This window comes from Tachypleus tridentatus, chromosome 1 (genome assembly GCF_004210375.1).
Source record: "Tachypleus tridentatus isolate NWPU-2018 chromosome 1, ASM421037v1, whole genome shotgun sequence".
Lineage (NCBI taxonomy): Eukaryota > Metazoa > Arthropoda > Merostomata > Xiphosura > Limulidae > Tachypleus > Tachypleus tridentatus.
In genome coordinates, this window is record NC_134825.1 from 81,885,562 (window position 1) to 81,904,591 (window position 19,030).

The 19,030-nt window shown below is 34.8% G+C and overlaps 1 protein-coding gene across 1 annotated transcript; it reads right to left on the bottom strand.

Annotated features, from left to right (window-relative positions):
* Window positions 1-1,235: 1,235 nt before the first annotated feature.
* LOC143253555 (uncharacterized) lies at window positions 1,236-18,980 on the bottom strand. The gene is made up of 3 exons (XM_076507618.1): window positions 18,599-18,980; window positions 10,414-11,603; window positions 1,236-5,140 (listed from the first exon to the last, which is right to left on the bottom strand). Exons 2-3 carry the CDS (start codon window positions 10,685-10,687, stop codon window positions 3,867-3,869), a joined length of 1,548 nt encoding a protein of 515 aa, XP_076363733.1. The 5' UTR covers window positions 10,688-11,603; window positions 18,599-18,980; the 3' UTR covers window positions 1,236-3,866.
* Between the last annotated feature and the right edge of the window lie 50 nt (window positions 18,981-19,030).

Consider the following 19,030-nt stretch of genomic DNA (forward strand, 5'->3'; position numbering starts at 1 on the left):
TTGTCTCATAGGACTTTATATAATGACCAAGGGTTACTTTAAACAAAGTATAAAATAATTAAAATGATAGGATAAATTCTCAATACAATCTTTGAACAAAAATTCTAAAGTTAATGAACTTTAATCAAAATATATTTATATAAACGTAGACTCTTGGTTTAGAAATTTAATGAAATTAATCTCTATAAACATTGTAATCTGTTATGAACCATAAAAGATTTAGAATGAGTGAATTTATACCAAATAAATCATTTGTTACAAATAACTATTCCTTGAAACTTTAAAGTATTTTTTTCAGTTTTTTATAAAGTGAAAATAAATTTAATTTCGACTGCTTTTTAGCAAAACGGGGAATTATTTTAAAGCAATCATGAATATAATAACTATGATACATTTTTATAAAAATGTTTTGATTTTTTGATATTAATAACTATTACATTTCGACTATTTTATTGTAAAATTAATGGTAAGTCACCAATGAAATTATTTTTGACAAATATTAAATATTTAATAAAAAATAATACTAATATATTCTGCGAATTATTGTATGTTTATAATGATATTTTGTTCGTTTCCTTGCGTTAAAAGTGTTTTTAGTCTTTCAGCACTTTGATTTTTTAGGTTTAATTTTAACTAACATATGTGAGACACAGGCAAAGATTTAGTTATTAAGGCCCAGCATGGCCATATGGTAAAGACACTCCCCTCGTAAACCGAGGAGCGCGGGTTCGAATCCCCGTCACACCAAAGATGCTCGTCCTTTTAGCCATGGGCCATTATAATGTAACGATCAATCCTACTATTTGTTGGTAAAAGAGTAGCCCAAGAACTGGAAGTAGGTGGTGATGACTAGTTGCCTTCCTCCTAGTCTTACACTACAAAATTAAGGACGGCTAGCGCAGATAGCTCTCGTGTAACTTTGTGCGAAATTCAAAACAAACCAATCCGTTTATTAAATTACTAAAAAAAGATGTTTTAGTTTTACAAAATGTTAAACGAGTATGTATTAAGGAGTTTTGTTCTTCGAAAGATTATATATGAATCAGTATACATCGCTCAGTTTTTCTTCTTATATCATTTCTGTTGTTTTATTGATGTAACTCGTTATTTTTTCCGATGTATTTGGAGTTCAGTAAAGTGTAGGAAAAAGGTAAGTTTATCAATAATCTGACGTGAATACACGTGAGAAAAATGTTGAGAGTGGAACTAGTAATAACTCATACCATGAGAAGTTGTGAAGACTATATATATATATCTTTTAATAGCACGGTAACTTGAGTAAATACACACCTCTTCTTTCAGAGTAGTTTTGAGACGGGAATTATTTTAACAAGCAAATTCTTGTTTGAAAGAAGATATGAGACAACTACATCTTGAGATTGGAATAAAGCACATATGAACAATAATGCTAAAAATCATATGAAATAACATTTAAAAAGCACAAGACAATTTGGAACAAGCACGTGATAAAAACAATTTTAACTGAGGGAAAAAAGTACATTTTAAGAATCTAAACAAAGATTTCAAATAAAAAATGATATTGTACAACATTAAATTAGGACCTGTCAACTGAGTTCGTTTTATTTTGTTGCTTTTTTTTTTTTGTCTTTGTTTATAATCTGAGAAACGCAGCTGATAAATATTGTAACAGTTATTACTATATCACGTGTGGGGGCAAATAAAAGTCAAATAATCATACTTTAGGGTGTGTGTTTTTTCATGTTACTTTCTGGACACTTCGATTTCACGAGAAAACGTTTCTGACCCTCCCAGGTTCTCCATCGCGACCTAAATACCGATTCAGACAAGTGCTTTCACGAGAAAGTTAATTTTGTCTATAATAACAAAAAAGAAGAAAAACGGCTTTTGTGCTAAGTTATAAAACTATGTCACTAACATTGACAAATGAACATTAATTTAACAAGAAAACCCACACGCGGTTGTTAAAATAAAGAAGCAAACAAAACGTCAGTCTTTATGAATATTTTTAAATCACCGAGAGCCAGAATAAAAAAGAATATGGCCAATTAAAACAAATAAGCTTACTAAATCTAAATTTACAACATTTAGATCTAAATCTAAAGCTTGTAAATCTAAATTTACAACAAGTGTTTAAAACAATAATTAAACAATCAATTCATTAAAATTTTTAAAATGCTAGTTCATACACATATACATAATCAACAATAATAAATTTCACTTTTTTAATAGAATATTCAAATCTAATCACGCAAGTTTGTGACTACTGTTCGGCGAAACAATTCGCCTCTTCTTTGAAGCATAATATTTTGTAACTGTTATTATTTGGAATTATAACTAAACAGTTAAGTGTCAAGACATTGTTACACTATTTACACCATAGTTACCACAAAACAAGCTACGCTATTTTTTAAACATTCACCGTGAAAATATTAATAGTTTATAGTTAATAGATAGAGAACATGACGGTACTGACTTTGTGCGCACTTCAAAAAAGGTTTCTGAGGTTAATCTGTACGACACAACGGATAATCACAGATACAGTAATTGGTACAGAAGCATCTTGAAGGTAGAAAATAGTTCTGTAGTTTTGAAGTAAAAATTGTTTTTATAAAAAAATCAAAAACATCATCTCTTTTAATTTTAAAACATTTCATTTTGTTAAGCAGTAAAATCTTTTATTTCTGTACAACTCTAATATAGACTTAGTTTAAAATTTATAAGAGTTAACATTTATAGAAAAAATTTAAGCATTACACCTATCTATAGAAAACAAACGTGATATTTTACTGTCATATATCCAAACATAAGCTTCAGCTCGATAATCAATTCAAAAGAGCAACTTTAAAACAGTTCATTTACTCTGTGAAAACATACATATATATGTATATATTATTAAGAAATATTATGTGTGAAACTATTTAAAATGTATAAAGAGGAAAACAATAAGTTAATAACTAACTCAAACAGTCGAGTGGTATCAACTGTTGAAAATATTATTTCGACCATGCTTCATTCAAGATATTTATTTTAATTTCTCAAATTTACCTTTTATTCTGTAAAATGTTGAGCCAAATTTTACTTTGTGGAGTTATTATTTGTAGCATAATGAATTTATCGAAGTTAGAAAAAATAATATATATCTGTTGAAGATGATGAAAGCCCAGGGAATATTATTAAAATATTTGATCAAGTGAGTCAAAAAAATATACTATTAGTCAAAAACTACTTAAGAAGAATTGTTTAGCTAAAATATAACGAAGTATTTTGATACAGATATAAAAGTTTTAGTTTAAAGGTTAGGTCTAGAAATGTAGGTTGAAACAAAGACGGTTCATGAAGTGATATGTTGACAATACAACGATTAATTTGATTTAAAGTCGTTGAGGTGCTCCTGCAAATCACTTCTTTTCATTCTATTGTATAAAACGCACTTATATACATTAGATGGAAAGAGACCTTATTTCATTATTAAACGATCCTTTAAACAGTAGTAGTCACTCATAGCAACAGGCGTGAATGTTTCTTTTTAGTTTTCTGTTGTTGTTGTTTTTTTACAAATTTTGAATAATCTTCACAGTTTTATTTTGTGCTGTGTTCACCGCTTGTTCGAACACACGTCAAATTTGGTCTTAACGATAAATTCCGAGGCACAAATTGTGACGTTATATATCTTTTTAACTCAGTCGTATAAGTAGAGAGAAAGAGAAAGAGAAAGAAAGAAAGAGAGAACACCCTTTCACCTTTCGCTCAGCTTTTACGTTTGTTTTTCACAAGTATCAGTTCTACTATTGTTCTAGGCTGCACACAGTGAACAGATGGGCACAGCTGTAAATAAACTTAAAAGGCCAGTCGTTCGTTTGACGATAACACTCTCGTGGTCAAGCTTACTGCAGAGCAGTGGTAGTCACTGACACATTTTGTGACGTACAGAAAACACTGCCAGGAACCGCACTGGTGGAAGGATTATTTTGAGAAACAGACAAACTGTTACTCGGCCCCTCGCTAGTTTGGTTCTGAGTCGCTGATCGCTTCTGTTTCTGCTTCAAATGAACCTTGGCATGTCTCTTCTTCTCGTCGCTACGAGCAAATCTGCGCCCGCACATATCACAGGAAAACGGCTTCTCACCTGTATGAGTGCGGATGTGCGTGGTCAGGTGGTCACTCCTACTGAATGACCTCATACAGATTCGACACTGGAATGGTTTCTGTCCAGTGTGGATCCGGATATGGCGGGTCAGTTCATCACTGCGAGAGAACCGTCGGTCGCAAGCATCGACAGGACAGGCGTAAGGCCGTTCGTGGACTGGTGTCTTACTTGGCCTGTTGGGGTACTTGCGTGGTTTTACCGGAATCAACTTGAAAGGCATTGGACTGGTCTGATAAGCCTGGTTCAGGATCTCGTGCCCTTTGCTCGTAGCCTGGTTGTAGTCTGCCAGCCCCGGTCCAGGACCGGTCAGGAAGCCACTCTCGGAGACTGGCTCCTGTTTGGGTACCACAGTAGAAGGACCCGCCCCCAGCTGGAGACCAGTCAAAGTTCCATAATCAGGAGTGTTATAGCAAGAACTCGACAAGTGGTATTTCTGTCCTGACATGGGCGCTAGCTCCATCCCTGGCTGGACGATCATGGACTGTGGGGGTATTCCTCCAGTAGCCGCCACAAGAGCTGCGACGTTCCCTTCTGGAACAGCACAACTACTGTACATTGGAGGTTGTCTCATGGTGAGCCCCTCACTGCTGGTGTCAAACTGTAGTAGCTCTTGTTGGCCTTGAGGACTAATGAAAAATTGCTCTTGACCAATTATTTCTAGAGAGGGTGGGGGTGGGGCACTGACCGTTTCAAAGGTACTGGGGCTGGGCGAAGCTGAGAAGTGAGAGGATGGTGCAGGTGAAGGAGTTCCAAGGCCTGGACCAGGTGGTGTTGGTGAGGAAACTGGAACTGTAGTTTGACTGAGTATATTTAGAAAAGGTGTAAAGTCGGAAGTTTTCTCTGGATCCAGCCACCCTCCCATCTGGCCCTGAGCTCCTTGATGGGCAGGGGACGTAGCTGTTGGGGCGGCACGGCGATACGTAATTCTCTGTGTTGTACTGGTTTGCTGAAGGGAAGTAGTGGGGTACATCCCTTGTTCAGACTTATTGGTTGAAGGGACCACCGTTTCGGCTGTGGAAAAAAAATATTAATATTAAGTCTCTGTGGTGTTTTCTACTTCGTATATTTAAAAAAAACTACATAAGTTGCCGTTAATACTCGACCTGCACTAAGCTACGTACGCAACAGAACGGGAACCAATCACAATTGTTAGTAAAATGTCGCAACGAACGTTTTTGCACATGTGTAAATAATGTGGAAACTCCAAAAAAAGAGTTATATATTTCTCATACAGAATATTAGCCATTAGGAGCTTGGTGTTTGTCTCCCTCTGTGTGTGTACAAACCATGATGAAAATGTAGAGATTTACTCGAACGACAAAGACCAAGTTTGGCAGCTGTTTGCAGTACTTTGAGTATAGCAGCCATATCTCTCCAAACATCCTTTTAAGTCTCACCGCGATGCAACGTCACACACGCATGCACGCACTTGAGTTATGCGCAGCATCAAGGGTCATGATTTTCAACGTGAAAATCGAACGTAGCGTCTTCTACGTTCTATAGCATTGCTAAAATCCTACACTTTTTATACCAGTTGTTATTCATATCCTTTTCCTAGAAGTTTTAAAATACGGTTTTAAGACAGCAACATTTGACTATAAATTATCCCCCAGTGATCTGGAAAGTCGTTCGAGACCTCTAATACAAAACGTATCAAACTTTGGTTTTTATGTATTTAGCTAATATTAATGAATTACGATAAATTTTAAAGTTAAATGGAAAGGAAGAAATGTACAAGAAGATTACTTAACTAACGTATATCTGTTTTCAGGTATTCTAGAAAAAACAAAAAACAAAATTTCAGTCTGACTGAAAACAAACAGGATTATTAATTACAAAACCCAGCTTATATACGACAATTTCTAGGTTGCTTGTCCAAAGTGTTAAGCACTTTTTTCCATGTAACGTTTGATATTTGCTTGTAAAATGGGTGTACTATAGTTTAAACCAGTGTTTCCCAAAGTATGGGCCGCGAAGCTTTTTCTGGGGTACCGCCAAAATATGGGACGAAAACAAAGGTGCCGGATTAATTTTAATTTGAAATTCACGTATTGTCTCATCGTCCGATAACTTAGAGCTATGAAGAACACTCAGAGGTTATAATTATATTTACCAACAAATGAAGTATTTAGAAACGTATTAACAGGGTAGATTGTAAGTTTGCTCCTCAGAAAATATTTAGTAGCTTTCTAGTGGGCGTTATTCAGTGACATCATACAACGTTTTCCGGAAGAATTCACACAAATAAAATGTCAAATCTTAGTTCCTACCATTAGATCGGCAAAAATTGGCGATACATGAATTCAAATAGCCCGTGGAAGTCGCGGGACATCGAATAAGATACCGAGGAATTTTGCAGGCACAGGTTCGGTGGGATTTCCAAACACAGGCACATCAACTCACTCAATTCAGTCGGGAGACTAGGACGACGCGAGTGTGGCATTTCGGGTATTGGCCGTGTAAGTTGCATCGTGTGGTAATTTTAGGAGTCGACGTCCAAGTGTGTATAGCTTCTTGAGAAAAGCCCGTAAACTCGGCAAAGACAATCATTAACCAATCCTGAACTCTGAGAGGATAATTACGGTACGTGTTCACAACGTATGGCTCACCTGGCACTAGAAGACCACTCCCTCGTGCACGAACTCGTGGCCTCGTGCGTCTACTAACCACTGGATGGCGTGCATATATTCGTATCAAATCCAGTTTCGATCTTGATGTGTTAAATTCTGAAGGACTTGTCAAAAGATGCCAAACTACAACCTTATATCTTTAAATCATGATATTTAAGCGTTCGTCAAGTAACATTCATATACTTAATTTTCTGAAATATTCAGAATATAAAAGTAATAACAGCCGACCACTCAACGCCAACTGAGCTTAGCTTTGAAATTATGTAATTACCCAGACAAATTTATCTGCTGGTTTGGGTTTGAAACTGACAACGAATATTGAATAACCACGTGGTAAGCTTCATTTCAATCTTCAAATATGTTAACGTATATAACACTTAGAAATTAGACTGGTAAGTTTATATTATAAGTGGTGATATTTAACATTTATACCACTGAAAAATAAGAATGGTAAGTTTATAGTGGCGATATGTGTAATCATAGATTTAACCTAACATTAATTTTTTGATGCAACCAGATTAAGAAAATACATGAATTGTGCTTTATGTATCTTAAAATGTTGTAAATAACATGAAAACATTTTGTTGTAACAGACTGAAGCAAAATATTTATTATGAAAATCGAACTTCTTTTTTTTTAAATTATTGATATAACAATTCATTTATCCTCTATGAACAATACAATTCGCTAATCAGGGTAACTTAAAATAGATAAAATTTTACAAGTATGAAATAGAAACACTATTTGACTAACGTCTGTAAAAAACCTGCACTATAACCACAGAAATGTCAAGAATAGAACTCTGTCCTACGATGTCAGAAGGTTTTCTGAAATTATTCCAGTGTTAATTTTTACTCTAAATATTTCTAATGGTTTACTGTATAAAACGTGGATCTGTTTTCCACCTGGAGATTAGAGCTAGTAATCCCAGTTTCCACATTTTCAAAAAGGAATTTGAACGTCCAAATGTGAACTTATATTTTTGTTATCGAAGATCCGTCTAGAGCTACTGGAGGGTTGAAACTAAGTTGTAAAAAACAAGTGTAGATGACGACATTTCGAAAGTCTGAAAACGAAAGGGTTATCTGCGTTAGCCGCCTCTAATTTTGAACTGATAGACTAGAGGGAAGACAGCTGATTAATAGCACCCACGTATCAGCCCTTGTCTTACGCTTGTCCGATAGAATAGTGGGTGAACTTTTCAAACAACTCCAAAGAGCAGGACACAATTTTTTTTGGTAGCGGGACGCTAATATAGAATCCTCAAATCAGCTATCCAGCGCGCTAACCATTGTGCCACGTTCGGCCCGTTTTTGTACGATTGTTCTCATGCGAGGAATTCTTCCTCTATCGAAATAAAGGCTTATACAAATAATAGCATAACCATTTTGTGGAAGGGGAAAACTAAAACCACACTTTTGTTTAATAACAAAAAACACTACACTGGATACATAGTCTAACATCTTCGTTATAACTCGATCACAGTTGCCTTTAAATACCTTACGTTTGTTTCTATTCTGCTCGGCATTGATTTGACAGATTTCCCGGGCCACACTGTAATGCGGGTCTCTAACAAAGTGCCTACTTATTATCTGTAACATCAAAAATAGTCCCAAGTAAAAACGGAAATGTTTTCAGAGAATTTTGATTTGTTAAATTAAAATGTAGTATGTTTTAGACAGAGATTAAAATAAAAACTTTTCTCAGCATAAGTTCAAATATGTACGCGAATTCTTCTTAGTTGATTTGAAAAAAATGAAGGAAGCTTCCTCAAACACTGTATAAGTGTGAAAATGACCACGTTAATTATTTATCATTGGTTACCTTAGTATGTACTTTCACTGCGAGTTTAGCTTATGGTACATCACAATTAGCTAATGGGACGATATTATTCTATTACTAATGACAGTTCACTGTTACGTTGTTATTCCATTACTAACAGCAACATAAAATTGTGCTTATTTTATATTAATAATAACATTTCAATGTGACGTTACTACGGTTTTATTAACAATAGTCCAATGTGGCGACGTTACTACGACTTTATTAACAACAGTTTAATGTGACGTTACGATGATATTATTAACAACTACCCAATGTGGTGTTAATACTGGGTCAATAACAACATTAGTGACATAATAATGCCACAGTAAACGTTAATATGTCACCACAAAAAATAGCAGTGTGTGATGTTATTATGGTGAAAAAAGAAGAGTATATTGTGTGTCATTATGTGATATGAACAATAGCACATGTTGCATTATTATTGTATAAAGAACAATGACGAAGGCTCCAGTACTTGTAAAATATTAGAAGTACGGTATACTGTTTATGGTATTAATAACAACTGTATAGTATATAGTTATTTAGGTGTTGTGAATATACCATTGGATTGGTAATGAAATATCACTGTTTCTTTTTGTTTTGTGTTTAAGTTTATAAGTTATTGTCTACGTATTAAGGAAGACAAAATGGGATTCTATACAAATTTATTCTCGACTGTTTAAAGATCACATATAATTTAAACCAATAAGTATATTGTCCAGTAGAGTCTTTGCTTTTGTTTCGCACAACTTGAGTCTTGAAGGCTAACAGTTATGGGTTACGCAAAATCTTCCAGACGATATTGCTTTCATTTCAGTCTTAAATTGGAATATTTTTAGTACTATATTCGTGTTTTGCATGACATTCCATCTCTTACCCAAATTTGTTTTATTCAAATAAGATTTAAAATAAGATATTTACACAGTACACCAACTGTACTGTGAAGGCAGAAAACCCACTCACTCATGGGAACACGAAACCTTTCTTTCTTAGGCCTAGAGAAGGAATACATACTAGACAAGAACATTGTTGATTTACGATCCCCTCCTCTAATGTCTAAGCGGCAAACTCCTCCCCTTACTGTAGAGTGGTTGTTATCACGATTAGTTCGAGAGATCGACACTAGAGGTGCAATAATAGCGTTTACTTAGTAAAAACATGTAATGTACATTACGCTAACAAAATTTGATAGATTAAAAATTTTAAGGATATTCACTTGTATTTACGGTCTTACGTTTTATTAGATTTTTCATTAACACGTCTACCTATAAAACGAACAAATTTTTACTCTGAGATTGCGCACTAGATTGAAAACGTCAATACTCTCTCGCGTCATCGTTTTTTTATCGTAAACGTCACTGCTTTTTATCGTGATGGAGCGGAGCTACGCGGCGAAGAGGTAATCAGGCAGGCTTAGCAGGCGTCCTCTCTCATCCTAGGACAAAGTTAACAGCACGTTAATTAAGGCGGTTTTCACCCGAAAGAATCTACGATCAGTTTTAACACACATATATACAGGTCAGAAAAGTTTTTCTTATCAGGCTAACACCCACGCCGTTTCTCTGTTATCAGTGCGTAAGACATGACAGCCCAACCACCTGTTTCGTCTTTGAATGGTGTAAGAAGGATAACTACCTTTCATTTAATAATTTTATTTAAAAACATGTTATTCAGTAAGAAGAAAAAGACTGGCCTTATCAGAATAGCGATCTACACGGGGAGAAATAATAAAAAATGTGTAATATGCTTTAAACTCCTAAGACTTTCAAGTTATGGTTAGAACATAATATTTTCTAGAGAGAAAGAGACTTAATTTGGATATCATCTTACCTGAAGCAGAGTAAGTGTATAATGCTTGTTCTTCAGTTGGGACGAAGTTGTTTGTACTGTTAAAAATATCGTCAGCAGCGTCCGGCATCGCCTCACAGAAAGAGCCGGGTGATTCACGAGAAGAGTCTGTACCCGTCTCAGTGTTAAACTGGTACGTTCTATCGTATGTATGGACTGACGGTGAAAAGAAAAGCTTGTAATTTTCAAAGTTTTGATTAAAACTGTGATCGTTCAACACTGTACGAGAAAGGATGTCAAGTGCGTCCATAATCATGCTAAAGATCGTTGCGGGTTTCCCGTAGAAACCTCCACAGTCGCACAAGTGACAGACACCGGCACGCGCCCCGCGGCCAAGGACCTATTTCCAGAAGACACGGTTGTTTATTGTCAGATATCGTGGGGTCATCCGGCAGGTTACTTCTTCCTTGACATTAACATTGAAAGCAAGAGTTTACCATTCGACCTCCTATCATGTGGAAAGCTCAGCTCTCACTGCCGCTAATCTCGTCTCTGAGTGTACTTTGTTATACGTCAGCTGAATGAAACAAGCCACATGAATGAAGGCCACCGCGTGTCTCTTCCATATATGGCAACCGGAACTTACTAATCATCCAATAAGAGCAAACTCTATCTACCTACGTAGAAACGTCAAAATGACGTTACAGCTAAAGAAAATTGGCATTTATTCAAGTTTTTGTTTACGCAGTGCATGTACACAGGCTTGTTGTCTTTCCTTCCTCTACGTATCTTACATTGTTGTGCCTTAAGTATGCAGTATAGAGACGAAATAATGAGTTGTTAACACGATATTTATATTATAAGAGCTTAGATCGGTGTATAGAGGTTTTGGAATGTTAAATAATCTCTCTCTGAGCACGTGCCTTTAAGGAATTATCATCTTTCGGCTTTACGCCAACATTCCCCATATATGGTAGTGAGTGCATCCGAAGCTTTCCGAAAATTAAACGTCATATTGTCGTCACAAGCTTGCTCTGAATTGGTGCCTTTTGAAGCGGGAACCGACGAGCGAGCTTCGGGTGATGTCGTCACACAGCGTCTTGTAGACTTCCATTTGCGGAGGATGAGTCTGCCATTTCTAATCGGTTTACTGTTGTTGCCAGGCGCCGTTACTAGGCCACGACAATTAGTTCTTAGTTTCCGTAGCCAATGGGGAAGATATCAGTATCAACCTGTCATTACACGATCAAAATAAATATATAATCTGATAATTCAAATGATGTTTTGCGTGTCCCAAGAAAGTTTACATTTTGTAGCATGTTACAAATTATTTGTTACGTTGTTTTATGTTGGTTAGTGTCTGTCTTCGAAATTTTGTGGAAAACTAACGCTGTGTTTGAAGTCTAGAACAAAAGTAATTATTTATACAGAAACTACCCGTTTCTTGAGTCTCTAGTTCTTATCCAGCAAAATAATTAAACGACATGAAAGTTATGTCCACAGAGTCAAAAACGGTATATTAAAAAAAGCAGTCAAAGCTTGAGGGCAAAGTTCATGAACAAAGACGCGTGGCATAACACATCGAGTACTGTCTTACATCCTAGTACACAGTCATGCATTAAGTTTTTAACGAGGGAATGACGTAGATCTTGTTAATATCTCGGATCTAATGAACTGTACTGTGAGCAAAACAACGATTTTTATTGTCTGACGTGTATAAGCCGATGTGCTGGATACAACTTAATTAAATTAATTTGCCAAGGCTCGTTGGCAGTGGGTATACACGCATAAACACACGTACGTGTGCAGTGTATATTTACATATATACTATATATAAACACAAACAGAGCAGAATTGTCTTCAACTTACTAAAATAAGTTTGTAACATGATGAAATAGCTTGCGTGTGTAAACTGATAGACATGTAGATACATTCAATTTTAGCGTAAAACTAGCTACCTCACAACGAGAGAGAAAGAGATAAGATATACACAAAAATATATTTTTCAATATTTTAGACTCATAATCAATCATTTTATCATAAAAAGATTGATATCAGTTTTGTATTAAATCCTAACATCCATTCAGAAACACCAGTAGCAATTATATTTTTGACTTCATATGATTTATCAAATGGTTCGAAATCCATGGTAATGCGTTTGTTTCAGAATTCTCGCGCACAGCTACACAAAGGATTTCTATGCAAACCCGCTTCTATTTTGTTTGTTTGCTTTTGTTTTAGTGCAAAGCTACATAATTTGTGCTCTGTCCATCAGGGGTATTCGAAATTGATTTTAGCAAAATGAGCCAATTTTATTCCTGACCCACTGGGGAACTCTCCATAAAAATATAAAGTGTATTTGCTGTGATACCTGGTAAACTATCAATAGTTAACAGACACTGTCTGCACCTTATTATGATTAATTTAGTCAGTTGCTCATTGATATATATATGTGTGTACAGAAAAAGTTTCTCCTTATATGAAGCTTGTAAAACATAAAATAGAATCTAATGTCATTCCGCTTTGCCGTATAGTGAATCTAAAACAAAAAGTAAAAACAGATAAGCTAAAATTTACAGTAATAGCTTATGAAAGATAATTTCATTGGCTTCATGAGAAAGAATAACATGTTCTTAGATTTTCTACAGTGTTCGCTACTCACCCATATAACAGTAGTTGAAATGGTATTCAGAATATATCGTTTATCTAATTTTGTTTGTTTGTTTTAGAATTTTTGCGAATAGGTACGTTAGGGTTTATCTGTGAATAGCTGTCCCTAATGTTCAACCCATATATTAGACGGTAGGCAGTTAACTCTTAGGTTACTACTGTCTGATCGACAGTGGAATTTGACCGTCACTATTATAGTACATTCACGGCCCCAAAGTATGGAGGACTCTTTTTTATGGTAAAGTTCCATGGACTATGAACTCTGGGATACAATCAGATCACGATCAGTTCAACCTTGATATTGGCATTAAATATTTTTCTTACACTTCTACATTACATTTCTAAACATGCAAATTACGCCCTGGGTTCTTCTGAATCAACATTAATAACAACTCTAAATATAATACTGAAGGTTTATTATAAGAATTATGAGCCAGATTCTGTGCGTCTATTAGGATTACTTATTTTAACTTTCATCGTGTTCAGTCTGATGGTATTGAGGACGCACTATGTATTGCTGGACGTCGCAGTTTCCAGATTTGTTGTTTGCTATTACGTACAAAGCTACACAAAGGGCTATCTGTGCTCTGTCCATCACTGGTATCAAAACCTGGTTTCTAGCAAGGTAAGTCCGCAGTCGTATCGCTGTTACACTGGGGGGGAGCAGCTTCCAGAAGATAATGCCTCTATAGCAAATGGTGAGATCAGTCATAAACTATACATTCTATAGATTCCCCATATCCAGTATACTATACATTCTACAGATTCCCCATACCCAGTGTCGGTTTAAAAGAATGTGTGTATATACATGTATGTGTGTGTTTTCTTATAGCAAAGACACATTGGGCTATCTGCTGAGTCCACCGAGGGGAATCAAACCCCTCTGATTCTAGCGTTGTAAATCCGTAGACTTACTGCTGTACCAACGGGGGACGGTTTAAAAGACCATATATAAGCTAAATTAAGGTTTATTAGAATTGTAGCTACTGACTTAAACAGGCAGATATTCAAATATGATTGATGTGGTTTCAATTGCTTTGTCCATGTTTCTAATGAAAATAACCATTGGGATTGAATTATATTGGAAGCTTGTGAGTTTTTAGTTTCGTAGTTTTCGTCAATCTGAAATCACAGTTTATTTTTTTTTTTGTTAAGAGTATCAGGAGATATGTTCAACTTCATCATCGTAGTTCTTTGAGTTCGAAGACTCTCTTTCGTAACTACAGATTTCACTTTGTTGGCGAGGGTGATACAATGAATTAATTTGGTATGAGTCTTTGAAGTTCTAATTTGTCAAAAATGCTCTGTTCTGCGAATTTTCTGCGTTCTTGAAGATCTCACAAAGCTCCACTTTTAGAAAGTTGTATGTTGTTACTATCCAACTATAAGCCTATCTATGGTGGTATTGCACTGTCGAATAGTTGGACATTTTCTATCAACTAAATAATAAATTTGTATAGATAGATGGTAAAGATGTGGCCTCGGATCTGCAGTAGCACGCTGTCGCTTTAAAACATGTAAACCATTACTATAAAGCACATTTAACCACTGTACTGTAATGATACGAATTAAACATTTTACTTAAACTAAAGTTCGCTATCTTTAATCATGAGTTGCTGTTAGAGGAAAAACAAAAAAAGAAAGAGAAAGTACAATGTTCAGATTCAGTACAATTCGTGTGATTTTAACAATAAAACATCATAAAAAATAATAATATCACAACCCTTGTGGCACGAAGTCTCTTCGTAAGAGTACAAGAAATGATTTTTAACATTCTTTTATTTTGGCTTATTAAAGAAAATGACTTTGGAACGTAACTTATGCAAAAGCGTTTTTTTTATTGCTACTATATTTAACATTGTTCTTATAAAGCATAAACGGGAAGATAAACAGATTAACTGAGTGTTATTTATTTCAAAAAATATTTAAATAAAATTATGAGTTACAGAATTAGCCATATAGTCATTGTTAGGGCCCGGCATGGCCAGGTGGTTAAGACACTTGACTCGTAATCCGAGGATCGCGGGTTCGAATCCCCGTCACACCAAACATGTTCGCCCTTTCAGCCGTGGGGGCGTTATAATTTGATGGGCAATTCCAGTATTCGTTGGTAAAAGAGTAGTCCAAGAGTTGGATGATGGTGATGATGGTTGGTGATGACTAGCTGCCTTCCCTCTAGTCTTGCACTGCTAAATTAAGGACGGCTAGCGCAGATAGCTCTCGTGTAACTTTGTGCGAAATTCAAAACAAACCAAACCAAGTCATTGTTAGAATTTAAAATACAGCAACAGAAAAGTAATAATAAAATTAATAAACTAATTCATTATTAATGCGTAACAGTATTAATGCACTAACGATACTAACATGCATCAGACAGGTTTAGCGGCCATACTACAGGGGCAGAATAGCAAAATAATCAAAATATGTACTTTACGTATGGCGTAGTATGTGAGCACTATGTCGTTTGAAGTAAGGCCTCTCTTCTGCTATAGATATAGTTTACGTTTAATTTTGAAATAACACTTATTACCTGTTGTGTGTACATTATAACCTGTTATAAAAATATCTATTCCTTATAACTAGAGTTTATTTCTTTAGTTATACATAACTTCTTCAATATATTAAAATTAATTATTAGTGTAAAGTTTATGTTCTGTATTAAGTCATTATTTGATACCTACATTAAGAAAAAAATTTTTGTTTATGCCATAGGATAAATGTTATTACTTGTTTTAGTACCTTATTTATATCTTAAATCAATATGTATATGCTTACTTTCCTTCATTAAGATACAGCTTATAACATATATTGATATAGGCTTAACACTCGATCCAGACTTATAACATAGATTAAACAGGATATTATGGGTAATGTAATTACATCAAAATTCAATTCATTTTGAAGTAATGAACAATGTTCATGAAACAATGTGTGATGATAATTTATCTTTTTATATTTGTTATAGAACAAGAGTATGTTAAGATGATGTTATAAAAGACACAATTATTCAGGTGCCTGAATTCTGTTTAGAGCAGGAAATAATTTTGTGCTCTGAGATGATACAAATACAATTATGTAATGAAATTACTTAAAAGGTCGTAATAGCTCGATAAGATCACCTTGTATAACAATATAAGTAACAGAGTTTGTGTTTACCTTGAACACAAACAAGCAACCGTCAGCATTAACAGTAATAATTATACTTCTTTCTAGCCTAATTTGGTGAATTTCAATAAGCTAATTTATTAATTATTTCGAGTAAACTTAAGAGTCCCACGCTGATACGAATTTACAACGCTAAAATTAGGGGTTCGATTTCCCTCGGTGGACTCAGCAGATAGCCCGATGTTGCTTTGGTATAATAAAACATATAGTAAACTTAATATTTTTATTTACCTGGAATTTCCAGGATATGGCTAATTACCTAACTCTATTTATGCCTGGAATGTATTTTATTCTTCGAACTCTAAATTACTTTGAAAACGAATATTCCATGAGATGAACGAAATATATCTGAAGGTTAAGATATGCCTACTTTGGTTGCTTAGGCGCTGGAACTGATTTTCAATTTATCAACTGAACATTATTCTACTGTTACAAAATATCAGAATCTTTCAATAATAACTATTTAATATTATTTTAACCTGACCTTTTTTGAATATAAACCTTACAGTGAAAAAAAACAACAACAAACTAAACATTTCTAAAATGCTTTAGAAGCGGTATTCATGAATACAACTATAGCCTACACAGAAATTATTATTGTTATTTTTTACATTTTCAATAGAATGTCACATACAACTGAAAAGACAGACCAGTTAGACAATACCAAATCGTTACTTTTATAATAACGCGTGTTTTAATTATTTTTACTGACTTAAGCTTCTTTGTAGTGATTCTTCTATTTTACGATTACAATTTTAGCTTTTCATTTTCTTAAGACATCTCATATTTTTTTACTGACTAGAAAAGGAAAATTAACTAAAAACATGTTTGTTTTTTGAAACTAAGATTATTTGGTGCGTTGCATGTTCTTAATACTAAAACTGACACTACAGGATAATGTACAGAGGTTCAATGTTTCTAATCAGAGGTTTACTAGCTCCACACCCTTTAAAACTGATTCAATAGGACAATCTGCACAGGTTCAGTATTTCTAATCAGAATATTACTAGCTCAACACCCTTTAAAACTGGCACCATAGGATAATCTATACATTCAGAATTATTAATCAGAAGTTTTTAGTTCAACAAACCCGCGAAAATCGTAATATGTTTTTAATTTTATATGTGCTGAAAGAATACAAAGGTTGCTGTACCGAAAACTTTATTCGATATATAATAAAATGTTATTATTCATGTTTTAGTCGTATGCTATAGGCATTTAACATTTACACATCTAATTCAGTATATAATGTTAGTCTTAATATATTAGAAGATCAGTTACAGAAAAATTGAAATTTAACCTGAAGATTTACAGATCTAATAAATATTTATAATGAATTATTGGTTCAGTATGTAATACATTCTTCACAATCGATTACTTTAAAAGTATATACAGTATAGAGGTTAAGACTGTTTTCCCTATTTAATGTATTTAACAGTTCTTACACATTCCGTTGTTCAGCAAATTTATATATTTTTCCCTCCGAAGCGAAAAGTTTGATTTACAACATTATTTTTCATTATATAACTACATTTCTTACAGACAATAGTTCAAATGATATTGTTATTTATTCATGTTTAGTCGCTAGAAGTCCAGTTCTTTTCGCTTACGAACCTACATATACGTGCTAAATAATATAATTTGTGTTATAAAGTTTATAAATTCGCGAAAATTCCTGAGATTAACTTCCTTACATTTTATACCATCAATATAAATTATGTGTAAATTCGTAAAACTGAATAATAACACGTCTATATAGTTAACAGGAAGGAACCAATCAGTTTGTCTTAAATGTTATTTGGGCTGGACTGTGTACTGAAAGGTTCTAGGTTCAAGCAGCAAATATACTCCTCACCATCGTTCATCTGGCTGGTTGGTCTTCATCTCAATGAGGAATGGCCATGTTTGAACTGATCGCCTAACTTGTGTGTTTCTCAGGCTAAAAATACTCTGTCAGTTTCTATTTTACTGAATTATTTAGAATTTGATACCTGCTAAAATAATGATCCGCTAACCATATTAATATAGTATAATCTGTATCGTTAAGGTACCCATTTGTTTTTAATATACACTTAAAAATATAGGTGTAGTTAAACTCTGATGAGGATGGTTTCAAAGGTTTTGAACAACAACTTCCGTTGATGAAACATTAATTATATTATTAGATGTAAAGTTAGTACACGTATTTAAAAAAAACAACCTTCATCTGAACAGAACGTATCTTTGCTAAACCACCTTTCGATACACCGCCCAAGTCTTGTGTAAACTGTCTCATTCGTTCGACAAATAATTATAGGAAGAAAAAAATTCATGCTCGTTACGTTTAAATTTTGATCGTAGAAACCGAGAAAGGAGGCGATTCTTCACAATTAAAAATAATAAGAGCACTTACCTGACGCCCCACCCCACTTTCGTTATTATAGGCGCCTCTCCTCTCGTCCCTACATCTCTATCAGAAAATCCTTGTAAAAGAAAGATCACGTACAAAGCTTTTTTGTTTGTTTGTTTGTTTGGAAATTTCGCACAAAGCTACTCGAGGGCTATCTGTGCTAGCCGTCCCTAATTTAGCAGTGTAAGACTAGAGGGAAGGCAGCTAGTCATCACCACCCACCGCCAACTCTTGGGCTACTCTTTACCAACGAATAGTGGGATTGACCGTCACATTATACACCCCCACGGCTGGGAGGGCGAGCATGTTTAGCGCGACGCGGGCGCGAACCCGCGACCCTCGGATTGCGAGTCGCACGCCTTACGCGCTAGGCCATGCCGGGCCACGTACAAAGCAAACAAACAATCATGCGACAAAGGGAAGGGTGAGAGAAAG